Consider the following 24,306-nt stretch of genomic DNA (forward strand, 5'->3'; position numbering starts at 1 on the left):
AATATTATCTTTAATAATAAACAATTTAAAAATGAATTTAAATATAAATAAAAATATATTAAGAAAAAATAAAATGAGGGTGATTGGGCTGAATAACACAGGTGCCTTACATCGAATCCTTCTCACAAACTGCTCACACCACAGTGTGACCCATCCACAATAAAATAATGTTTATAATATATTGGGGTGTGGGCTGTGTGGTTCATCTCTATCCACACTGTTTTGTGGATGAGAATAATCCACACAAAACCAAACGCCTTGTTCTACTGTAAACAGGATCAAAATGGTCCCATCCACACTATTGCTGTTGCTAGATACCAATCAGCTGATTGGTAAGGTCTTCGACTGGTTGTAGCGGAGACTATGATAAAAAATCTTGCCTGCACCTTGGTCTGTTAGGTGCTGCAATCGGAACTTGGGTGGATATCGTAAGAAATATGAATTAAAGGTCCACAATTGCCTGGCATTCAGGGTTGTCGATGGACCAGGTTTTGGTCCAATTCGATTAGAGCGATCCATTATAAACAATCCAGATCCGATTTGAACAAATCCGAGCTGTTGTCTTTACAAGATGCAAACTTGCAAAGGTTATTTTTCGTTACAAGAACAGTGTACGACCTCAGCCAGGAGATGGATGGAATTGATATTTTGACTGATAGAAATATTGAATACCGATCGAGTACCAGAAAGCTCTTTTGTACCTTTTAAGAAACAAAATGCACAAAGGGGATGAATTTCGGTTACAGAAAGAGCACCATATAGACACCGACTACGGAGAGAGGGCTGTCTTTCATATCCACTCAAACGCAGTTGAGCGGGAGAGAGAGCTTTACGGAGATTGCTTAAAAGGGTGGCAAAAACCCTACCTAAATCTGTTTAGTAAGTGAGAAATTCAGAATGTAAATTAGAGTCTGCATTTTAAATATTTGCTGCATGTTAAATTAAGATTTCAATCAATCATATTAACTAGGCCACGTAATCTATTTATTTTTCAATGGTTAAGTTTTACAATGTATATTTACCACTAAAGAATTTAACTAAGTTAAAGATTCAATTTTGATGTATCATTTTATCACTGACTCAAATTAATTCTTTACAATGAGTTCATGCACTGTAAATTTGCGTTCAACTAGAGCTCCTTTGTTTCTGAGTTTTTCATTTTAATTTTGATCATTTGAATGGAATTCAGGAAGCGAGCAAAGCTTCCATGACCATGAATGACACATTTTTACGAAAAATACTTACCTCGGGGATTACTCTATGCCAAATAATGAATTCAAGTATTATAAAAAAAAAAAGAAGAATTCCAAAATAAAGTATTATTTTAGTTCAAATGTGCCCGTGTCACAAGGGACACTGTTTATTCCTGTAAGTGTGGCACAACTTTTTGGTGTCGCATGAATAGAAACATCAGTTTATATCTGAGAGAAGAAACGAAAAGGTTAAAGAGATAGCTTACCGACTCACCTTATATCTCATTGACTACCATAGTACCATGTACTCGACAAAATGGAGGTATCATAGAAGGATGAGAAATTGTTGGAGCGTGATTGGGATAGGTTTTTGAGAGTCATCTCATCTTATTGGACTTGAAATACTGTTAAACCTGTGATCAGAAAATATACAAAAGCTAATAATAATCCAGGAAGAAAAGAGCCCCAGTGCCCCACCAGGAAATGCCATAGAAGCATTTAGCATACATGAATGTAGTAGAAAAAGTTGTAACTTAGAACAGCCAATTAAATCTAGAACTTTCAGTCAACCACATAATTTATGTCTGTTTTGTTCAAATTGGTTCAGAGAATCCATCCTTGAATGAAGTTACAGTCGACGCTTCTGGGAACAGTTGCTCCTTCTGGTGGAACAAAGTGATGGTACCTGTTTCAATTAGAAGCACCATATGTAAGTATCTCATATCTTAAACATTGCACGAGAGAAAAGAGAGAGAGAGAGAGAGAGAGAGAGAGAGAGAGAGAGAACCCTATTTGCAAGGTGGGTTCGCAGTCCATCGGATTGGATTGAGACGGCTGCATTGAGAAGGTGGTGTTTCCAACCACTGTAATGGAGTCCCATGAGCCTTGGATGGCTCTGAATGAACCTTGTCCTTCTGCCTCAAGCTGAAACAGAAAACAGAGATTATCAGCATAGGGAAAATGTGGAAGAATTTTGTGCATGTTAATGACAGTTGGTAGTCGATGCTAGCCAGTACGAAAACAACAGAGTGTTTCACTTTCACCGAGTCCAGAGAGCAGACAACAGTCAAAGCAATACCTTATTTTTGAGCTGCTTATTGATGTCTCCAAGATGACGTTCCTGTTAGTATAGAACCAAAAGCCCATCAGCTTTATAAAATTCATTATACCAGAAAAATACAAGATTATCGATTCTTCACAGCAGATACTTGCCTTGGGTACAATGTAGGTCATAAAAGTTAAATCCAAACACCATATGTGATATATGGTTAATTTCACATGTGCATTTGCTTTTATACAAGTACTTGACAAACTACTTGTCCAAAATGGTAAGTCATAGTTTCCAGAACTCTAGCAAATTTCCTCAAGGGCAGGAATCCAAAATTGAAATTTCTTAAGACCAAGATAGCAGAAAAATCTCAGCGATATGTTAGCCATGACAAGTATTTACCTTTCGGCGGAGTTCTTCCATTTGTTCCATCATTATTTGCGCCTGCATTAAAGCAATTAATCATAAGATCAATATATATATATTACTAATTAAGGTTGTTTTTCTGCATAAATTTGCCTAAAAAAGAATGATGAAGACTGTTATCGTGCGATAGGTTCAAATGAAGAGAATACAACTACTAGTAGAGGCATAAGAGAGAACTGTGCAGAAGTTAATTGAGTAAAAGAAGACATACTCGTTCTAAATACTTCATATGGATATATGGATATGGCATTAAACAGAAGGGAATAACGAAACAGCATTCATGTAGCCGATCGATCGCATATAGTTGGGATAAGGCTTATATGATGGTAATATTCAAACACTTTCTATCATCTATCTAATTTCAAGCGATTACAGCAGGATGGAGAGAAATATTAGTACAGGTTCAAATTCTACTAAACCAATCTCCTACATAAGCTAACTAGATAAAGAAAAGACTGAAAAAGGAGAATGCATGTTAAAACTTGGTATTTGTCCAAATCTTGTGAATACCTTGCGTTGTCTAGCTTGTGAGAGAGACCCTTCAAGCTGCTTCTCAAGATTCTGCAGCTCTTTCACACTAAGTGGTCCCAGATCTTCTCCAAGCAAATGCCTTGCCATATGGTACGAATTAGGAAATTAGCATGCCCCAATCAAGAATTGATTGTAGTAATTACTAACTATCGTAGTTTAATGTTTATACTGACACTAAATTAAAACCATGCATCCATAGCTGCATAAGTGTTTCAAGTGGTTTTTCTTTTTCAGCTGCATGAATCGAATATGATGGACAAAATTTCCTGTCTTGGATATCATGTTACCTCTGTGAGCGTTGCAGAGATTCATATTTTGCCTTTAACTTGGACACCTCTTGGTACCAGCTCTGCATCGACCAACAAAAAGAACAAAAGAAAGAGAGAGAGAGAGAGGGTGGGAATAGAAAAGGAAAAAGAAGTTAAAAATTACCAGCAACCACTCATCTTCTACATCAAACTTATATTCTTAATTCATGAACAAAGGCTCCCTAAGATACCTTGAAATAAATAAAATTAATTCAGATCTATTTTGCAAGAACATATCAAACTGAATCTGTACCAAAATTGTTGCGATCATATAAAGTGCAGTTGTAACAAGCAGACTATGTTATGCAATGATAATACCTTGTCCACAGGGAATTCTCTGTCGGAGGCTAGGAAAAAAATTCGTTTTTGTTTTATGAATTATACATAATAACGGTAGAGTAAAGATCAAATGTTCAATTCTAAGACTGCATGCATTCAAAGAAAAAAAAATCCCAAGACTGCAGCCAATAGATCCAAGTCACCATGTCAACAAAACATGAAGGGAAAACTGTTCTCTTTTTAAGCGTGTTTTCAGGTAGTACTTCATCCCAGGTTTCTCTTCTTAAGCGTTTTGTACTCTTTCCAAACTGAACCTAAGTTCTAAAACTGCAAATTCCCCATCCTTTGAATCCTCTAAGATATTGTGTTCTCCACCAGTAAAGAATTCTCACTGATGCTTTTCAAACACAGAACCATGTAAAGTTGACACTCCTTTTGCATGGTTCAGAACACAACTAATAAGTGAGGTACAAAACAATCTGAATTGGGTTTTTGGTTTGCTTAGCTCAAACCACGCCTTCACTTCCAGAAGTGGGCTAAGTTTTTTCAACTACATCAGAGGTTTTTATTAACAACCAATTGAAGACTACCTAAAATGGAGATATTATGGGAATATATACTAAAGGGTGAGTTTTAAAATGGTAAAGAAAGAAATGTAGTTGAGCCATTTTGATGTGATTTTGACGTTTGAAGGCGGTCAAAATTGAATATAGCTTACATTGGCAAACGCCCCCTAAATGTTCCATAAGTTTACAAAAGATGCTTAATTTCAATTTCTGGGTGAAGCCATTTACATACTAAAACTAAAAAGAAATCCAAATACAAGGAACAAACAACTAAATCCAACATCTAAATAATTAATATTCATTGAAACATGCAAATCTCTGCACAATAGATTATCATCACATATTGGACAAAAGTTATTGTATCTATGCATAAACCTGTGTTTCACGGTCGGACGCACTGGTATCTTGAGGAGTGTAACAGCATTGTTGATATCGCTCAAGGGTTTTGTTTATGCTGAATATGGAAAACAAAATCTTAATAAACATCTTAAATATTCTATGTTAAAAAAGAAAATGCACTCATGCATGTAGAGGTACAAATTAATCACAAAATACATCATGGAGTTGTAGTCAAGCAGATTTCGATATAGGTTTTTTGATATTTCCTACATTCCCTTTTCTTAATATGAAAGTTTATATTTATGCAATCACTATCCAAGGCATGAACTCTTGGAGCGCATTTCAGGAACATAAACAATATTGGAATTACTATGTCTTTGTAATAATTATATGTTGTAAAACTGTAAGACCCCCAAGATCCCTGAGGAAGGAGCACTGGTAGAGAATCTCAATATCTTTCACATCTAGATGGGTTTGACATGGATGATATATAATAAGCTTGTCATTCAAAACAAATTTAACTCATATTTAGATAGTTAACCCAAAAGACAGCCTTGTTTGATGATAAAATTCCGAAAATAGTAACCATCGTAGAAAATGCATTTTCAATTCAATAGAATTTATTAGAGATTATTTATATCCTTGGTTTGACCTATTACACCAAAACACGCATTATACTAGATTTGTGGCCATGGTTAGAATGTATTATTTATATCCTTGGTTTGACCTATTACACCAAAACAATGCATTATACTAGATTTGTGGCCATGGTTAGAATGTATTGTTTTGTGGAGGATCAAGATAATACATTTATTCATGAAACAATGGAGGCAACTTTTAATTTCAGCCTCTTTTCTCTTAGGGGTTTTAAAAGTATTTTTGATGCAGTTGATAATCATTGTCCAACAAAACAAAAAACCATGTGCTTAAGTTAGTTGGGTTTTAACGGCTAAATATTAGTAGATTTCTAAGAGTTTGTTTTTCATTTAATGCATCAATAATTAGTTTTTATTTTTTAATCAAGTTAAAGGAAAGTAATAATTATTTTGTTTTTTATTCTTTTATTTCAGGTATTATTTATATGAGCAATTTTATATATAGTACAGAAACATGTTTAGCAATTCCAGTATAGCAAAGGCACCATCTACATCTTACATGCTCAAAATGTAAATGTACCCAGAAACCAATACTTACAATAGAAACCTTGCATACATGGGTGCTACATTAGTATCTCAACCAACAACATTTATAGCTTATGGTGTTTTCGTGGTACCAGTACTATCAATACCTAACAAGTTTTGTACCATAAAATTTGCATCATTATATTCCATATTTTTTGAAAGTTTATGTTAATAGAATCTTTTCATATTAATGAAGTTTGGTTTTGGTTTGCCCCTGCAAAAAGAGGCAAACCTACGAGGACCATCACCAAGTGCACTATCTAGTTATAATTTGGGTATAAGACTTATACTCCCCCTGATATTTTTTTTTTTTACAAATACTAAAACATCTCCTTTTTTTTTTTTTTCAAATTGGACTAAGACCTCCCATATTAAGTGATATCATGGGACAAAAATCTCCCACATATAGTAATTCATCAAAATCTGTTAAAATGTGATGGCATATGTAGGTTATTTTTTTGGAAAAAACCCAATTTTGCCCTTTACGATTCCTTTTGGCAATTCAAATCATACTCTCTCTCTCTCTCTCTCTCGTCATTTTCTATGATAACAAGCACAAGTTTCACCTCCAAGACTTCTACAATGAATTGGGTTTGCTTCTCTGCTTTCATCACAAATAATGACACCGTACTTAAAGCTGTTCTTTGCAACATTGGATTCAAATTTCTGGCCTCTGGGTTTATTTTCTTAGTTGGGATAGTGATGGAGGAGCCAATTAAGGTCAGGGCCTTAAAAGTTGTTAGGATTGGGATTCAATTTGACAAATAGTTTTAAGTTAAAAGCATGCAAAGGGGTATTCAGTGGAAAGTTAGTCGTGTTAGGTGAGAAGAATAGGCATGAATTGACATTTTCTGGAGGCCTCAATGATATCGGGGTGTGATAAAAGGGACTACAATGTGCTTAACTTCAATGAGATGACGGTTCATATCAATTCAGGTTTTGATTTGAATAATTATTTATGCTATTTGAGCAGGGATTAAACACTAGAAAAAAAAAAGCTTCCCCTAAGGTTGCAAATATGTGTATATTAATTCCTATGTAAATAAAACGTTCTAATTTAAATTTTTGTTTTGTTTTTTTTTTTTTTTTTTTAGCCGCAAATGGTTTCTTCTGGATCAACATTAAGCAACGCCCCAAGAAATCTTGTTCCATTTTCAAACCTCTCCAAGGAAAATCCCATACCTGATCGCATTTATTGGTTTTAAAGTTTAATATATCTACTTTCTATTCTATATGAATCCTCTATTTTAAACTTCTTTTTATCCAGAAATATTGATTGGAAAAGTTCTTGGGTGGGTCAAGACAAGACAACCAAAAACAATATATTGCAAGAGGGATTCCCTTGTTTTGAAAATATGAAGTGGTAAGGATAAAAAAAAAAAAGACTTTTAATGATTCCGTTAGATATAACTCTCACAGGGGAGGTCTTAGTCCAATTTAAAAAAGAGGGGATATTTCTGTATTTACAAGAAAATTCAGGTGAGGTTAAAGTATTTTACCCTTATAACTTTTAGAATCATAACAGTTTCCATCTTGTTTACTAAAAATCAGTTGTCTTAGCAATACAAACATAGTATAACAATGTGATCTGTAAATAACCTTTTTTCAAATATTTCATTGAAAAGGGGAATCGATTGTAACAAAAGGGAGAAATAACTAACCTATGAAGAAAATGTGAAACAACCCTCTCCAAAAGGAATTAACTTTATCCACCAAGCTTTCTAACTGAAAATCTTCCTATTGGTATTTCTAACATTCAATTTAACATTAACAAGCAACAAAACTACTTCATAAAACAGAAGACCAGGAAAATTCACTACAAAAAGAACAGATGCCTGCATAATCAGAAGAATATAACTATTGTCCGGCTTGATTAGATCCATGCTACAGATGAATGGAGCCCATTGGGTTAAGGATCTATTAGCAACAATAGATGCTTCTAACTTTCATAATTTTCAAAAGCATTAATTTTATTACTTTTAATTCATAATATAAGTTTTATCTTAGGAATCAAAATCTTCATTTCAAATAATGAGAAAGTTGAAGAGCTTAAAATGTACTTGAAATCTAATACAAAAGAGAAGCCAAATGAGAAATACTAAACCTTCTACGGTTGCAAATGATAGGGAAACTAAGTAATAGTACTGTTCAAAAGTTTATGAAGGTTTCATCTATCTGAAAAACAAGCTTATGAAAGCGCCATTAATGGTATAAATACCATATATCAACACACACATATTCACACAAATGAGGATTTCTTTAAGGTCAATTTGTATTTTTGGCCACAACGAATTTTCATGACTTTTTGGTCGTCATGTATGCCTGCTGTGCTATCACTTACCATTTATTATTAAGACACTATCCAAGAGGTTTTACTTATTTTAGAAGGTAATTATTTCTCCTTCGCAGTTTTATTATATTGTTTTTCAATAATCAAGAATGTCAAAATAACATCCAATACATTAATCTGGCTTTAGTTTATGTTAATATTACATGTTTGAAACTCCTAACTTTCATTTTTAGAAATGTGTACTTGTATTACAGCCTATATGAGAAAAAATAGATCCATTGAAAAGTGTTAGTTTGTTTCCATAAAGTTTCGGCATAATAATACACAAGATGTTTTCTATCAATTTAATATTCTAAACAATAAAATGTAGGCAGGAAATGTATCTTAATCTCCCTTCAAAGCCATAAATCAATTAGCACCCCAGTCATTCCACAATAGAAATTTCCCCAATTTAAGGGTGTTCGGCAACATGAATGCTTTTGTTTTTATTGATTTGAAATCACCACATTAGCAAAAATTCAAACACAAAAACAAGTTAGTTTTGTTTTATAAAACGTTACATGTTTTTGGACCACCAAAATAATGGCTTTTAAAAGAAAAACAAATTCTACAGTATGGAAGTATTATGATTTATGGAATGTGGTATTAAATAACCAAATGAAAGCATTTTTTATATCAGAAATTCATAACATGTTTTTGGTTTCAGTTTGAAAAAAAAAGCCATACACAACGAAGAATATATTTATGTGTTTTCGTTTTGAGAAACAAACTGTTTTCAAATCAGGTGGTTTTGATTTGTTTTTAGAACCGACAACAAGAAAAACAATTCAAGTTATAGAATACCCCCTGATCAGTGTTTAAACAGGATATAACTATAATAATCAGTTCCTAATTATGGCCATTAGCATTAAAAACTGTATATGGTTTTCCATATGAGCATGCAAAAACAATTTTTTGGCTTCCTGTTATTTGTTTTGGTTGGACTATGATATGAAAAAGATATGATATCCCAAAAATAACTGACCAATAAACTGGAATTTGAGTGAACTATCTCCTTTTATTTTTATGGTTAGCAGGCCTTCCTTATAATTTTCCATTGTGCATACAACTTATTAAATGGCATATTGCTTTTGCTCCTATGGCTTAAATTACTAAATTAGTATTGTTTCTTGTGATTCATGAAAGTTTTCTTACTGTGCACTTCCTTGCGACTTTTCTGGTTACTGTAGTATCAAATCCTTACTCTTCCTTCATAGAAAAAGGTTTTATTTCAAAAGTTCCCGTTCTGATTCCTTTCAGTGCTTCTTGTTAAGTTAGAACTCAGTGCTTTTATGGCTTGTGCTCATTAATTTCTATCTCAAATGAGCACAAACGATACCAAAAGTAATGGTGATTGCTCCAAAAAATTACAAGAATTGAAATAGAATAATTCCTATACCAAAATTACAGAATGTTATTGTCACAAAAAATCTATTTCATTCATCCATTTCCTAGAATGCTTTAATCCTTTTTTTCCTTTTCATGAAAATCTACTATAAAGGTTTGTTACATTTCATCCATATCTTAAAAGAACTAATCAACTGGCTCTAAGTTATCCTATTTTATAATTTACATTTTTGTTACATTTCTTAATTTGTTACTCAATGTCACCAATTTTATCCCCTCTATTATACAGTGTTTCTTTCATTCCCATTAATATCCAAGCCCATACTTCACCTTTTATCCATGAAGCTTGACCCAATGAACTGGCATTCCCAACCCCTAACAGCTTTATCTGCAAAGGCATTTATTAATATTCATTTGGTAAACCTAAATACTATGCCTAGGTTGATTTTTTTTTTGAACATTTAAAAGAAAGCAAAGCTTTAGGTTCCTTGTAATTGATATTCACTTTCTATTCTCAGGGGATCCCCTAGGGGAGGTGCCTATCTTACGGTCTTACCAAAGGCTTCATCCACCAAGGAATTTCTTCTCTACTCTTCAGCCAAGAAATAATTGTTTGGAAATCTCATTATGTGGAGATTTTGGATAATGATAATATTAATAATATGTGTCTATTTTTTATATTTTAATGTGTATAGAATAATTTTTATTTATCACAATTATTATTTTTTAATATGATGAATATATATAATATTAGAGATGTGCTGAAATGATTTTTTTACAAAATTTATGTATTTTTTATTATTTCTTATATTTTGTCTTTTTTATTTTATTATTTAATTATGATATCATAGGTTTTATATTATTTAAAACCCATTTGCCAAGAGAGTTGCTTATCTGCCACATGGTTAGATGAATAGTTACATTTTTGGGTCAGTAAAAAGAAACTTGTGTTTTGTATTGTTAAAAATATTGCAAAAGGATCTAGTTGAGAGGCCTAAGCTGAGTTTAAGCTCAATTCAGGCCCAACCCTAAACTTGGCCCTTTGGCCCGAGCCCGAGGTCAAGCCAGAACTGTCTAACCAAGTCCAGCCCACACTAAAATTTGATGTACTTAGGTTGGGGCTCGGATTGGATAATCAAGTCTCACAAAATTTTTAGGGGTGGAACTCAGATTGGCCTTGTCTGCATGTATGTATATATGTATGCTTTATCAAAAAAGATCAAGCATATATGCATGTATTAGGGGTGTTCACATTAAATGTCAAACCAACCAAACCAACCAAACTGGCCCCACCCAACCCGAGTTGGTTGGTTTTTCAAACTCACGGGTTGGTTTCGGTTTGCATGAGAAAATAAACCAACAACTCAGTTCGGTTTTGGTTTTCACGTATGAAAACCGAAATCAAACCAATCCTATATTCTTAAGTAATTTTTAATTAGTCCCTACCCTATATGTTAAATGTTGATATATTTTATTTGTGTTTTGTTTGAACTTTGAAAAAAATTGGTTATTTATGATAAAAACTAAAAGCATAAAACCAACACAAATATAATACAATGGTACAATATTTAATTCAGATTTGTAAAAATTTAAATATATATTGACAAAAAATTCAGTTTTGCATAGAAAACTAATCAATTTAAATTTATTTTTTGGTTTTGCATAAAAACTAAAAAGAAATAAACTTAAATATAAATAGATATTTCAGTTTAAAATATATATAAAAACCAACTAAACCGATAAACCGGCCCTTCATGTTTGGGTCAATTTTGCTTCAGGAACAGTCGGTTTCGATTTAGTCAATAAGCAAAATGAGTAGGTTGGGTCGGTTGAAAAAAATGACTCAAACCAACACAACCCGATCTAATGGCTGAAAATCCACACCCAGCCCATGTAAAATTGTGGGCTGGGCCAGTTTGGGCTTGGGTTGGGCCCACCCCATTTGCACCCCTAGGAAGAAAGGTTTTGTTTTTTTGGTTGGTTTAAAAAAAAAAAATTGGGTCTTTGTTTAATGAGAAAGAATTAAATGAGGTAAAAAACTACATTACCAAAAAAACTAAGGTGAAAAGCTATAGTTTAAATGGCATTTTCATCCCCCAAAATTAGTAAAAGAAAAAAAGTTTCAAACCCTCATTTACAAGTTTAATAGTAGTTTAGATATAGATTATTTTAATTTCCCAAAGATAGATACATATATCACTGGTGTTGGGGCTAAGCTATCAGATATTCATCACATCAACCACAAAAACTGACTATTTGGGGATAAGATTAAATATGAAACATTGTCATGACTCGTGAGTGATATTGCTGAGTAACATAAATAACAACTTAAGACACATCAAAGCAGCCCAACTTCTCTCTAGAGATAAAATTTTCTGCCTTTTTTTTATCCCTTGTATGCTTGTGTTTTAATCATTAAGGTTGGTTGCTGATTTCTTAAGATGTTTATGTAATATTTTTGGGGTGGTAGGTATAGTTTTGCCGTTTTATTGAGAACAGGGCTGCCTAGCCTAGGGGAAAGGTGCATGTAATTCTTATGTTCTAATTTACCATTAGTGTATGAAATTTCATTTATTTTTTGTTGTAAAAACTTGGTCCTGCTAAAAGCAGCCAAACTTTAGGATTGACTCCTAAAACCTTACGGTGATTCTAGGTAATATTTTTGTATCTTTTCTGTTGTAATTGTTTTTGGTACTGAACGAAGATTACTAAATAGAATTAACTACTGATGGCAACTATTTACAGAAGAGTATTGATTCTTAGTCATTTCCTTTATGTTAAAAATAACAAATCCAGTAGCAACTAACCATTGGAAATCTGCAGCCAAGAAACCCTAAGGAGAAAGAATAGATTTTCTTAGTTACCCCTTTTCACTGCGCCTAATTCACAATTATGAACTGTTTGATGAAAGTTTTCTACAACCCAAAGAAAGACCATAATTGGTCCCAGTCATCCAGGAACTGGATAAGGACCTAAACTCAGGCATTTTCAGCATGAAGTGGCCACTCTAATACTCAATCCCATGTTCTCACCAATTATATTGGAATGAATAGGTTTCAGAAGGCCTATATCTTGGACCTATTTAAATCCCATTACAACTTTAATAGCCTTGGTCTAAATTGATTGCATACCATTGTTGCATTATTTCACTTTTCCTTCCACCCTAAACTCTATGTTGATTAATTCCCCAATTTTTGTCATTGTCAGTTATGTAGCATGAACCAATAATTTTTTTGTTAACTTCTGATGGCCAACATCACTAGCATGTTACAGGTGTTGTTCCATAATCAAGAGTGAGAATGGATCAATCATCCATTAACCTTAAGGTGCTCAGGTAGAATAAATTTTTATGTGCTTCAATTGTTTATGCACTTCTCATGAAACTTCTTAAATCTATTAAACTTTTGTGAAGTACTTCTATATTATAGGCATACTGCATTTTCTTTGACTTCTTGGCCTTCAAAATGTTATATTATAGGCATACTGCATTTTCTTTGACTTCTAAGTTTTCAATCATAATGCCAAAGGCCTTTGGCCTTCAAAATGTTATATAGGCATACTGCATTTTCTTTGACTTCTAAGTTTTCAACCATAATGCCACAGGCCTTTGGCCTTCAAAATGTTATAACATAAAGTACGTTTATAACCTGTACAGAGGCTACCTCTCTTGATGACATTGCTTTTGAATAAGAAACAGTTGAAGATCATAATTTACCAATTAGCAGTAAATGAACCCTTATAAACCACTGAATGTAAGACAAACATGAGATCATTGTTGAAAATCAAACTTGTACCTAAAGATGTGCAAAGCTTGATCTAGTGTTGTTCATAAGAAGACTCAAACCGATCAAACCGACCAACCCGGTCTGACTTAATCTGCGTCTGCCGGGTTTTCTTTAGCGTCGATTGATTTTGGGTTACTAAAAAGCATAAACCGATGGGTCAGTTCGGTTTCAGTTTCCACATATGAAAACCGAAACCAAACCGACTCGGACCGGCTTAGTTCCTAGTTAGTACTTAGTAGTTAGTACCTAACTTAGTTTCTACTTTCTAGTCTTCTCTTTAGGAATGCCATTAATGCCATTAATAACTTCTTGCATTTTTTGAAAGGTTTAAAGAAAGGATCCTATTCCCTAAGGTCCTTTACACCAAATAGGTAATTACAATTAAGTGTATTTTTTACTTAGATTAGAAGCCTTCTTAAAATTCCAAATTTCAGTCTTCTTTTTCTAACACAGTTTGACTCTCTCTTTTCTTGGTAACTTCTAACTTGGTCCGCCCTTACTCCCTTAGCCCCTCAACTCAAGCACTCAAACCGACTCAAACCGATTAGATTGGTTTTGGTTTCATTTTCAGGCAACCTGATCAGGTCGAGTTAATTGGAAAAACAGCAGTAAACTGACCCAACCAGACCCATGAACAGCCCTAGCTTGATCCTTTTCTAGTATACAAATGACCAGAGTTATGAAAGAAATATGATGCAAGAGAGGCCTATGACATTTCTAATATACAAATCACCACAATTCTGAAAGAAATATAATGCAAGAGGCCTATGACTCCCATTCTTAGGGCTTGAGATAAGGTTTGAATTGATTGTGAGTATAAAGGGCTATCGATTTTGAATTATTATTATTATTATTATTTTTTTTTCTTTCACTGGTTTCTTTTGGGAAGGGGTGGGGAGGGGGGTGCGGGGGTTAACACCGAAATCTAGTTTAGAGGTGATGAAAAATTGCAATTCCTGCAAATAAGAAGGGAAAACATAAAGAATATATCACATGTATATGTTTTTATGGAAGAACGCAAATAGGATTGCATGATTTGTAGGAAGAGATAGAAGCTAAGGAATCTCCACCATGTGCCTATTAAAATGCCAGAGGTGGTATCTTTCTTATAACTTTGGCCAATCATGTTCATTGACATTAAGGCAATCTCCACCATTCAATTTTTACTTTTCAATTTATACTCATGAGAATGGGTCGACAAGGGCAACGTTCATTTTTCAATATATACTCATTTAGAAAGAGTACACCATATATTATACTAGGAAATTAATAAAATATGCCATTATCCATTTTTTTGGTAGATAAAAATTCAGAAATATGAAAATAAAAATTCACTTGAAAAAATATAGAATTTCTACTTAAAGTGGGAAGGACAATAGAGCAGCCGAGTGGACAAGGGTCCCACGAAAGCAAAGTTTTGGCAGGGACAGATGTATGCAGCATTACATCTACACATAAACAGAGAAACTGTTTCCAAGATTTGAAATCTGGTTACCCGTTATCTAGGTAACCAAACCATTGTACAAAGGCCCACCTCAATGTTTTTAAAGCACAAAGTGAAAAAAAAGGGTAGGGGCAATTTACGCCAGAGGCGCAAGGTGCAAGGTAAAGTATATATACACCATTTTGAAGTAAGGCACAAAAATACAAAAACAAAAAAAGCAACTAAAATAATTTAAAAAATGCAAAAAAAATATATAATCTTAATAAAAATATAATTATAAATTTTAAAATAAATACTTCAAAAAGCCTATTATCTAAAATTAAAATACACAAACATAACATGTAAAGTTATTCAAATGAAAATTTTAAAAATAAAATCAAGCATATATATAAAACATTTTTAAGCACATAAAACCCATAATTTCTTTTTTTCTTCAATTGCACTATTTCAAATAGCTAATGCAATGTAAAACATCTTACATTCTTGATTCTATAAATTGTCTTTGTACTAAATACCTTGAAGCAAGCTCAAATAACTCCACATTAGGATCTTAAATTCTTAATTTTTACACAAAAAAAATGACTTTATAATTTTAATTGACTTTTAAAACATTTTAGTATGATGAAAGAATAAACAACATTAACAAATAAGGCGTTCTCAAAAGTGCATATTTTAATTGCGTGAAGCTTAAGAATGACCACGAATCAAGCTTTTTACAAGCTTTTAAATTCAAAGCACATGCTTTAAAATGCACCTCACCTGAACGCCTCAGCATGCCTTTTAAATCACTGCGGCCCACCCTCCGATGGGCAATAAGCCAATAATCATATTATAACTTCTGGTGCAAGGGATAGGATACGGTGGGAACAAACTGACCATATCCCAATAAGTCTAAATTTTAGAAAAAAACTTGCCATGCTTTCTACGCCAGATCATTAACAAGGATGATGAGGAAGCAGTTATAGCAACCTTTAACATCCACAAGGATGACGGTCAAAGCAGGAAGCACCAACATAGAAATAACAACCTCTAGAATTTAGAATATAAATAAGGAAAAGCCATCAAGGACAACCATAATGACTGGATAACATGCATGCAAAAGTTGAAGACAAAAATATATCTTCAGACCCAAATAAATCTTATAACGCTGCTCCTTAAATCTCAGGATGATGCATTTGTAACTAAGGAACCCAGGTTCCTCAAAGCCTGGCAATTGACAACAATTGTTCATGGGCATAGAAAAAGTCTTTTCAATTGCTAAGGTCTTTTAAACCAAACAACAAGGTTAACTAGTAGCAAAATTCTCATATTTATCCAAATCGAAAGAAGATGTTGTCAATTACGTTTTTATGGAGGGCATGCTAACTAGTAGCAAAATGCGCAGCTATACACGGGTTTGTTAGGGAAAAAAATCATCCAAACAATGTGATGTAGATGTATCATAAAAATGGTGATAGATTAATAGAATTATCGTCTCTTCTGTCGGTTCTCATTGACTTCAGGACTCAACAACATTATTAGCGCATAAGCATAAGCACATTTTTTGTATCTACTAAGCGAGTAACCTCCAGTTTGGTCTAGATTTCAGATTTTTTCTGTCTTAATTTTCATTATATCTTTACCCATGGAAAGAACTTTTCTTTAGAAATTAACAAAAACATCATCATCAACATCTAAGCCTTGTCCCAACTAGGGGTAGGCTACATGACCGCATATGGCAAAGACAACCAAAACATTTACTTAAATACAACTAGAGATGCAGGGTGCACCTTGACTACAAAGAGAGCAAAGGGAAAAAAAAGAAACTTCTATACTTATATGCTTTCATATAAATATCTTTCATTTAACTAGAAAATAAATGTGCAAATGGCAATTTTAGATAACGATGATAGTGCCTACATGTTTTCTACAATCTTTTGTATTTCTATGTGTGTGTAAATACTTCTTATTTATCACACTTATTCTTGTTTAATATGATAATTATACAATATTAGAGATGTGCCTACATGTTTTCTACAAACTCTGTATTTTTCCATATTTTTTTGTGCTTTTATTTTATTTTAAATTTTATTAATTAATATTTAATTAGAAAATCAAGGATTGACACATTTGACCTGAAAAATTGAACTATTACCCCACCTTCAAATAGAAAAACTATTTCATTGTTGGGCAGGTTTTAACTTTGGTATCCCAATTCCATCATCAATAAAAACAATTCTTGTTTATTACACTTATTTTTCTTTAATATGCTTATATAAAATTATCATAGATGTGACCATTTTTTTTATTTTTTTGTAATTTTTGTATTATTACTCTTGTTAAAGTTTTATTATTTAACTATGCCAACATCAATTGACCCATTTGAACTAGATGGTTGACTTGCTTACCTATCACCTAGGTGGAAGAACGGTTTTATTTTTGGGTTGATTCAAGAAATGGGTGTTATATTAATAAAAGTATTAGATATTGATCTAATTAGTGAATTTAATGGCAAGAAAAAATAGTTTAGATGTAGGATCTAATGAGAGAATGGGAGTTAACACATTAAATATGAGACTTTATGAGAGATAATCAATTAGATGAAATATAATAGTTATAATTACATCTTCTACCCTCACAAATTGAGAGTGACTAAATTCAATAATAGGGATGTTTTAGTCAAAAAGAAATACATGAGCTTATTCATACTTTAATTGTAGTGAAGAAAACACCTTAAAACAAGGATTAGTGAGAGAAAATGGGAGTTAATACCTTAAATGCAAATCTTAATGGCAAGGAACTAAATGAGGTTAAAAGTAGAAATTCAAATTACATTTTCTACTCTCACAATAAGGGAAGAGAATAAATTAAATAATAGGGGTATTTTAGTCAAAATCAAAAGCACCACAAGCCCATTCCTACTTTTAATAGTAATATATATAGTGAAAATGGATTAAGTAGCGTCCATTACTTGGACCCAAGGTAAAATGTTAGTTTGAGCATGGGAATATGGGTTTAAGTCTAAGAGCCACTTTGAGCAAAAAAAAAAAAAATAGTTTGACTTGTATCCACTCCACCCCTTCTAAGACCCTAGATAGCTGGGACAAACATTGGCTTTATAGTGCCAGTGGGGATAAGTATAAGCTAAACTTTTGCCTTTCCAATGTCTTGCATGTAAGTAATCCCCGAGGAATGGAAACTTTAAGTGATGCACAATAAAACCTTTTATTTTTGATAATTTTATGCACAATAAAATCTTTAAATATAGAGTCAAGAGTCCCAACAAAATAGTTCAACAGTGATATAAACATGGTTGATATTGATGGCAAGCTGGCCTTTTAATATAATAGCAAATATGCACTTGCTTTACACATAGCAATTTTAGATGATGATGATGATGATGATGATGATGATGATGATAAGGATAATAGTAATAATATGTTTCCAAAGTTTTCTATAATTTTCTTATATTTTCATGTGAATAAAAATATTTCTTATTTATCACACTTATTTTTTAAATGCCGAATATGTGATACTAGAAATGTGTCTAAATGTTTTCTACATTTTTTTTGTAATTTTTATAATTTCTTTTGTGTTTTTATCTTTTTCTAGTTTTTGTACTTAATTATGACATCAAGGGTCAACACATTGTACTTGTCAAAAATATATTAGCACATTGACCTAAAAGGTTGAACTATTGACCCACCTCATAGGAAAATAATTCCATTTTTTGGTCGGTTTTAAATTTTGTACATTCTTTCCATTATCACTAAAAATAATTCTTCTTTATCACACTTAATTTTATTTAACATGATTAATACAAAATATTAGAACTGTGGCCAAATGTTTTCTTCAAAATTTATGTGTTTTTTTTGTGTTTTATACTTTTTATTTTTATTATTTACTTATAACATCAAAGGTTGACATTTTTTACCTGAAATGTTGAACTATTGACCCACCACTAAATAGGAAAACAAATTCACTTTTGGTTTAGTTTTAAATTTTATATTTCATTTCTATCTTCAGTAAAAAGGAATTCTCATTTGTCATACATATTATTCTTTAATATGAGTAATATAAAACATTAGAAATGTGCCCACAAAAATAGCTGTGCTTTTTCAAAATTCATTTTGTGTTTTTAATCTTTTCTTTTAATGTTTATTATTTAATTATAATGTCAAGGGTTTACATATTTGACTTCAAAACTTAAAGTGCTGACCCACCAAAACAATTTCATTTTTCTGATGGTATTAATTTTTTTATTTCATTTCCATCATCAATAAAACAATCCTTGTTTGTAACCTTTATTTTTCTTTGAAATGATTAATATAAGATATTATAGATGTAACAATTTTTTCAACAATTCTTCTGTTTGTAATTTTTGTACTTATTTTTAATTTAAAAGTTTTATTATTTAACTATGATATCAAGGATGGGCCAATTTGGCCTAGATGGATGAATTTCTTATCTACCACCAAGATGGAAGGAGGAGCAGGTTTGTTTTTGCGTCACTTTTAAAAAACATGGGTTTTATATTGTTAAATTAAGTATTGGATATAGAGTTCCTTGCCAAATTCAAAATAGGGATATTGTAATAAAAAAATAGGATTTAATGACAGATAATATTGGGAATTAATACATTACATATAAGACTTATTGAGTGGGAATTGAATTAGATAAAAAGTAATTGTTTAAATGACATTTTCTTCCCTCACAATTAAAGAGGGACCAAATTCAAAAATTCAAAAATAGGAGTATGTTGGTCAACTCAAAATTCCACACTATACTTTTTCTAATAGTATATATATAGATTATAAATGGTTGGATATAAGATGCTCAACAGCGAGTAATTTGAGCGGTCTAACAATACCAATATTTGGATATTTTATAAAAATACTAAATAAGTGTCCATATCCATCTGAACAGAAGAAAGAAAACGTATATGATTTGCTACAATATAACCAGTTGGCAAACAACGAAAGAAAACAAAATCTAGCAAAGACAGAAATTATTGACGAACTATCAAGATTTTTGGAAGGTGAAACGTGTTATATGGTTTAAATTAGGTACCCATGAAAATGTAATGACCAACAATTTTGTCATAGGAAAGATTGAAGTGAAGGGATAGCATTTTTACCCTTTTTTTTTTCTTTAAATACCAAGATTACTTTGAAACAACTAACTGATGAATCTTCTTTACTGCCTACATTCAGGTATAAGTGGTATTCGCAGATTAAAATGGGGACATCAAGGTGGCTTTCTTTAAACATAAAAGCACAGAATTACAGCTGTACTTCAAGGGTTAAAGCTGGCCACCTCCTTTGGTTTCCTAGGTAAATTTGATCAATGAATGGGACTCAAAAGTCTAGTAATCTTTGATTAAAAGGTGAAATGGATGGCGACATTGGAGAGTAAGACATCAGATCAGGGTGGCAATTAAAGCATTTGTCAGTTGACACTCAGTTTGGGTGCAGATTTGTTATGGATACCTAGATCTGCTGCTAATCCAATTGCTGGTTCACTAGCACATGGAGTTAACAAAAAAGCATTGCTTACGGGGTGATTACCCGTTGGACTGAAAGATCACATTATCTTTTCAGTGTAATGGAATCAAGATACCAAATATGAGTCGAGCCTAACCAAGATTCCAGTTCCAGACTTCCAGGAAGGTATATTAATATGGCAAGATATGACGATAATCAATAGTTGTATGGTTGAACAATCGAAAAATCTATCCAAGATTAACAAAAGTGGAATATCCATGGCATTGGAATAAGAATATATATTCGTATACTGCATTTTATGCGCATTTATATTCATATTACATAGAATTGAAGGCATTCCAATAAAACTAAACTTCAGCACAAATATCAATAGATAACTTTTTAAAACTGCATAAGACATTAAAAGTCCAAAGAAACAGAAAGGAGAAAGGAAAATGACTACTATGCATTGAAAAGGTTGTGTTAACTGCACAACATCAGTTGCCAAATGTTACAGGAGGAATTCTTTAGAGTTTGACAGCCAAATATAAGAAATATTACAAACATGCAAATAATGAAAATACTCGAACTATTAACTCAAAAAGAAGGTATAGAAGCATAACAATAGGAAATTATAAAATATGTGAGGCACATTGGACATGTTTTGACCCATACTAAAGGTGCATGTTGCTAGTTCCATTAGTAACCCTAACACAATGACCTTATAACTCCTAGAATAGATCCAGCTAGCCTCATACTAAAAGCCACCACGGTTTGGGCTTTATTGCCCTCAATCGTTGAAACGCGATAAAGGATTTTCCTGTAATGAATATCAATGTTTACTAAAACAGGAGAGGTAATGATCGCGAAAACCAGCTATCAGAAGAACTTCTGTTTCAGTTTAATCAATAACTTGGGCTTGGGAGTTGGGAGGTTATATTTACAGGAAAGAGTGTAGTGACAACATCAACAATAGATTTTTGTGATGTTCACGGCAAGAAAATTCCGATGGTTAATATATATGTTAACAAAATAGATTTTTGTGATGTTCACGGCAAGTTTAATCAATAACTTGGGCTTGGGAATTGAAGGCATTCCGATGGTAAAACAGTAAACATGGAAGAAGTAAAACAGTCATGCAGTCCAGTGAAAGCCTTTTTTTTATGAAACACACAATCTATGACGTGAACTAATATAGTGATATTCATTTTTATTTGTATTATGCTTATCTTTTGCTCCATTTTCTGGCCTCTCCTGCTTGGTTTCAAACTTTCTGTCTTTAGGCTTAGTTTGGAAGGAGTATATACAAATATGTAGAGTGTAAAACATTGTATTTTGTATTATTTTTTGATGTATTTGCACTCTGAACCAGATTTTTTAAAGGGATTATAAGCACTATTTTGTGCACTCTGAGCCAGGTTTTTTATCCTTATTCCAATTTCCCCAGAACTTCCAGTTTTTTATAACTCAAGAAGGAAAGGGAGGACAACAAGTCTTACTCAAATAAGTAATAAGCGCGAGTCTCAAAGTTAATGTAAAGCCGAAAGTTCGTATTTTTGGTTTGTGGAAAGCAATCCTCCAATCTGATTTTACAGTGTCATGAAGAATAAAAAGAACAAAGTTTTCTTCTGTATCCCAAAATCTAAGGCCTCGCACCGAAAGGAAACAACTAGATAATGAACAGACACGAGTGGGAGTCCACAAACCCGATAAGAGATTAAAGGAAAGTTTAAGAGGAGAGAGAGAAAGAGGAAACCAATTATGAGATCTCAACGTAGAGTGCATCGGCTTTGCTCCCTGATTCCAGTGCGTTTGTAATCAGGCTGTGTCTAGAGAAACGGAGAAAGAGAAACCAAAGGAAAATATAAATTCCTTTGCTCAACGAAAACATGGCTATGGAGTCTCTTCTTTGTTTGGAGTTTAACTGTAGTCTACCGAGGCGCTGAAAAGTAAAAGAGGAACCAGAGAAGCCCTAGATCTTGCGCCGAGGTCCGATGTGAGGTCCTCGTAACATTTTCCCCAACCGTACGTGCGAAACGCAGGGAAAAGATTGTACAGCCGATCGTTAAACGAAGAAAACCAACGGATAGAGAAGAGAGGCTGTGAAAGAGAGAAAAGACCGACAAGACTAGGAAACGTGTCACGGTGCCATTGGCAGATCTCGTCTTCCTCGGTAAAAGGAAGAAATTATTTTGTATCTGCAAAAACAATAATTTCTTCAGGCGGACAGGAAGTATAAAATCGAGAGAGTGAAGAGCGAGAGATTTGTTGAAGTGAAGTGCACTCTTCACGGCGAGGATGAACAGAACAGGTAGACGATAAAAACAAGTACACAATCTCGGTAGGCTTTTCCTTCCCTCTGCAATTCAACACCAACAGAATTGAAAAGTAACAAATTCGAAAGAAAAGGCAGAAATAGAAGTAAGAAAGCATTAATATTCAGCAAAGTAGAAACAATCCGAAAAAAACCGCAGATCGACCATTTAAGCAAAGAGATTTATCAATTATAAAAGCGCAGCGTTGTTTTTTCTGTTGAGAATAACACAGAGGGAAAGCAAAGAATATAAACAGACCAAACCAGACAGTGAGAGTCGACGCGATATAGATAAAGAGAGAAGATGAGGTAAAGTCGATCATACCCGGCGCTTCCAAACTCATAGAGCTTTCCGCGACTGGAGAAGATGATGAGAGCAACCTCAGCATCGCACAAGACAGAAAGCTCGTAAGCTTTCTTGAGCAAACCGTTCCTCCGCTTGGAGAAGGTGACCTGACGGTTGATCTTGTTCTCGATCCTCTTAAGCTCCACTCTTCCTCTCCCCATCTTTTTCTTCTCTCTCAAAGTCTCCCACAGAAGCACAGCTCCACTACTGACGACCACCGAGAGCCGATCCAGAAAAAGAACAAGTACCACGAGAAAGAAAGAGACAGACTCCCTTTTTTTACAGCAGCAAGTATTGGGGTAAATGGAATAGTAAGACTGCGTTTTCTTAGTTTGTATATTATATATATATATATATATATATAGAGAGAGAGAGAAAGAGAGAGAGAGATTTAGAAAAAGAGAGAAAGCAGTTGGGAAGAGCTACTGATAATTCCTTCTACTAAAAGTAGGGAGATTTCTCTTATAATGGGATGTGGACGAGAAGCTACTACTCTCGACTTAGCCCAAATTATACACCACCATGCTTAGTTGGATCCTCTCTTATAGCAAAATGGAAATGTATAACTCCTTCCCATTATTCTCTTTCGCTTTTGTTAATCTTTTTCTCCTTTCGTTATTTACTTTATAGTGTGCTAGTGGTCGAGTAGCTCGTTTTCTCTCTCTTTCTTTCTTTGTGATTTCTATCTCTATTTCTCCAGGTAATAAAAAAGTTAAAAGCTACGAGAGATGAGGTGAGGGGAGAGCAAGCCACAACTCACAAGTGCACAACTGGGACTGGGCGGGCAGTGGCAGGGGCACTGTTGATGATTAAATGTGTTGTGGTGAGCGTCAGGATACGTGTCGAGCGACGTACGCAGGGATCTCTTGTCAAATGATAAAATCTTCTATCGCGCTCAATCCGGCGTTCCTCGTTAACATGTTACATACATCCCCACTCCCCACTCCCCAATCCCAATCCCAATCCCCATTTCATTTATTTAACTATTTTCTCGCAGTTAAATTTAACGGCCGTCGGCTGGCGTTGGGTTGTCACGGACCTTACGGTTAGGGGCTTTGGGCATCACTCCTTTGTTACATAATTTTCATTATCAGAACTGTCCTTGACCATTTTTTTATATTGACGGATATATCCCTTATCTCTCATTCAACCCTAAGACGTAGACGGGCGCGCCCCCACACCCCACAGTAACATGTCCCATGACGAGTACAGAAGATGTTATCAATGGGTCCCGATGTAGTATGCACGTTAGTTAAGCATATTGAGTGAACATCTTATAGTTGAGTGACACTTCTTCTAGTTAATGTAATTTTTTATTTAAACATTTTTATTCCGTTAGAATTAATAAGTAAAAAACGAAAAAGGGGAAATCATAGAGGAGAAGAGATGTATCTGAATCAAAATTTTG

The 24,306-nt window shown here is 33.4% G+C and overlaps 1 protein-coding gene across 1 annotated transcript; it reads right to left on the bottom strand.

The window, feature by feature from the left end:
• Positions 1–1,550: 1,550 nt before the first annotated feature.
• On the bottom strand, positions 1,551–23,847 carry LOC148880103 (agamous-like MADS-box protein MADS3). Its single transcript, XM_088961932.1, has 8 exons — positions 22,878–23,847; positions 4,727–4,805; positions 3,486–3,547; positions 3,178–3,277; positions 2,644–2,685; positions 2,272–2,313; positions 1,981–2,117; positions 1,551–1,878 (listed from the first exon to the last, which is right to left on the bottom strand). Exons 1-8 carry the CDS (start codon positions 23,057–23,059, stop codon positions 1,797–1,799), a joined length of 726 nt encoding a protein of 241 aa, XP_088818058.1. The 5' UTR covers positions 23,060–23,847; the 3' UTR covers positions 1,551–1,796.
• Positions 23,848–24,306: the final 459 nt, after the last annotated feature.

The sequence above is a fragment of the Nelumbo lutea genome, chromosome 1 (genome assembly GCF_056320005.1).
Source record: "Nelumbo lutea isolate HS-2025 chromosome 1, American lotus-T2T, whole genome shotgun sequence".
In the NCBI taxonomy this organism is placed as follows: domain Eukaryota; kingdom Viridiplantae; phylum Streptophyta; class Magnoliopsida; order Proteales; family Nelumbonaceae; genus Nelumbo; species Nelumbo lutea.

Excerpts from the sequence above, each read along its gene's own strand:
- LOC148880103 (XM_088961932.1), bottom strand. The coding sequence starts at position 23,059 with ATGGGGAGAGGAAGAGTGGAGCTTAAGAGGATCGAGAACAAGATCAAC. Across the intron at positions 2,314-2,643 it reads TGGAAGAACTCCGCCGAAAG|GAACGTCATCTTGGAGACAT; the intron begins GTAAATACTTGT and ends CTATACTAACAG. Across the intron at positions 1,879-1,980 it reads GAACCCACCTTGCAAATAGG|GTACCATCACTTTGTTCCAC; the intron begins GTTCTCTCTCTC and ends TAATTGAAACAG.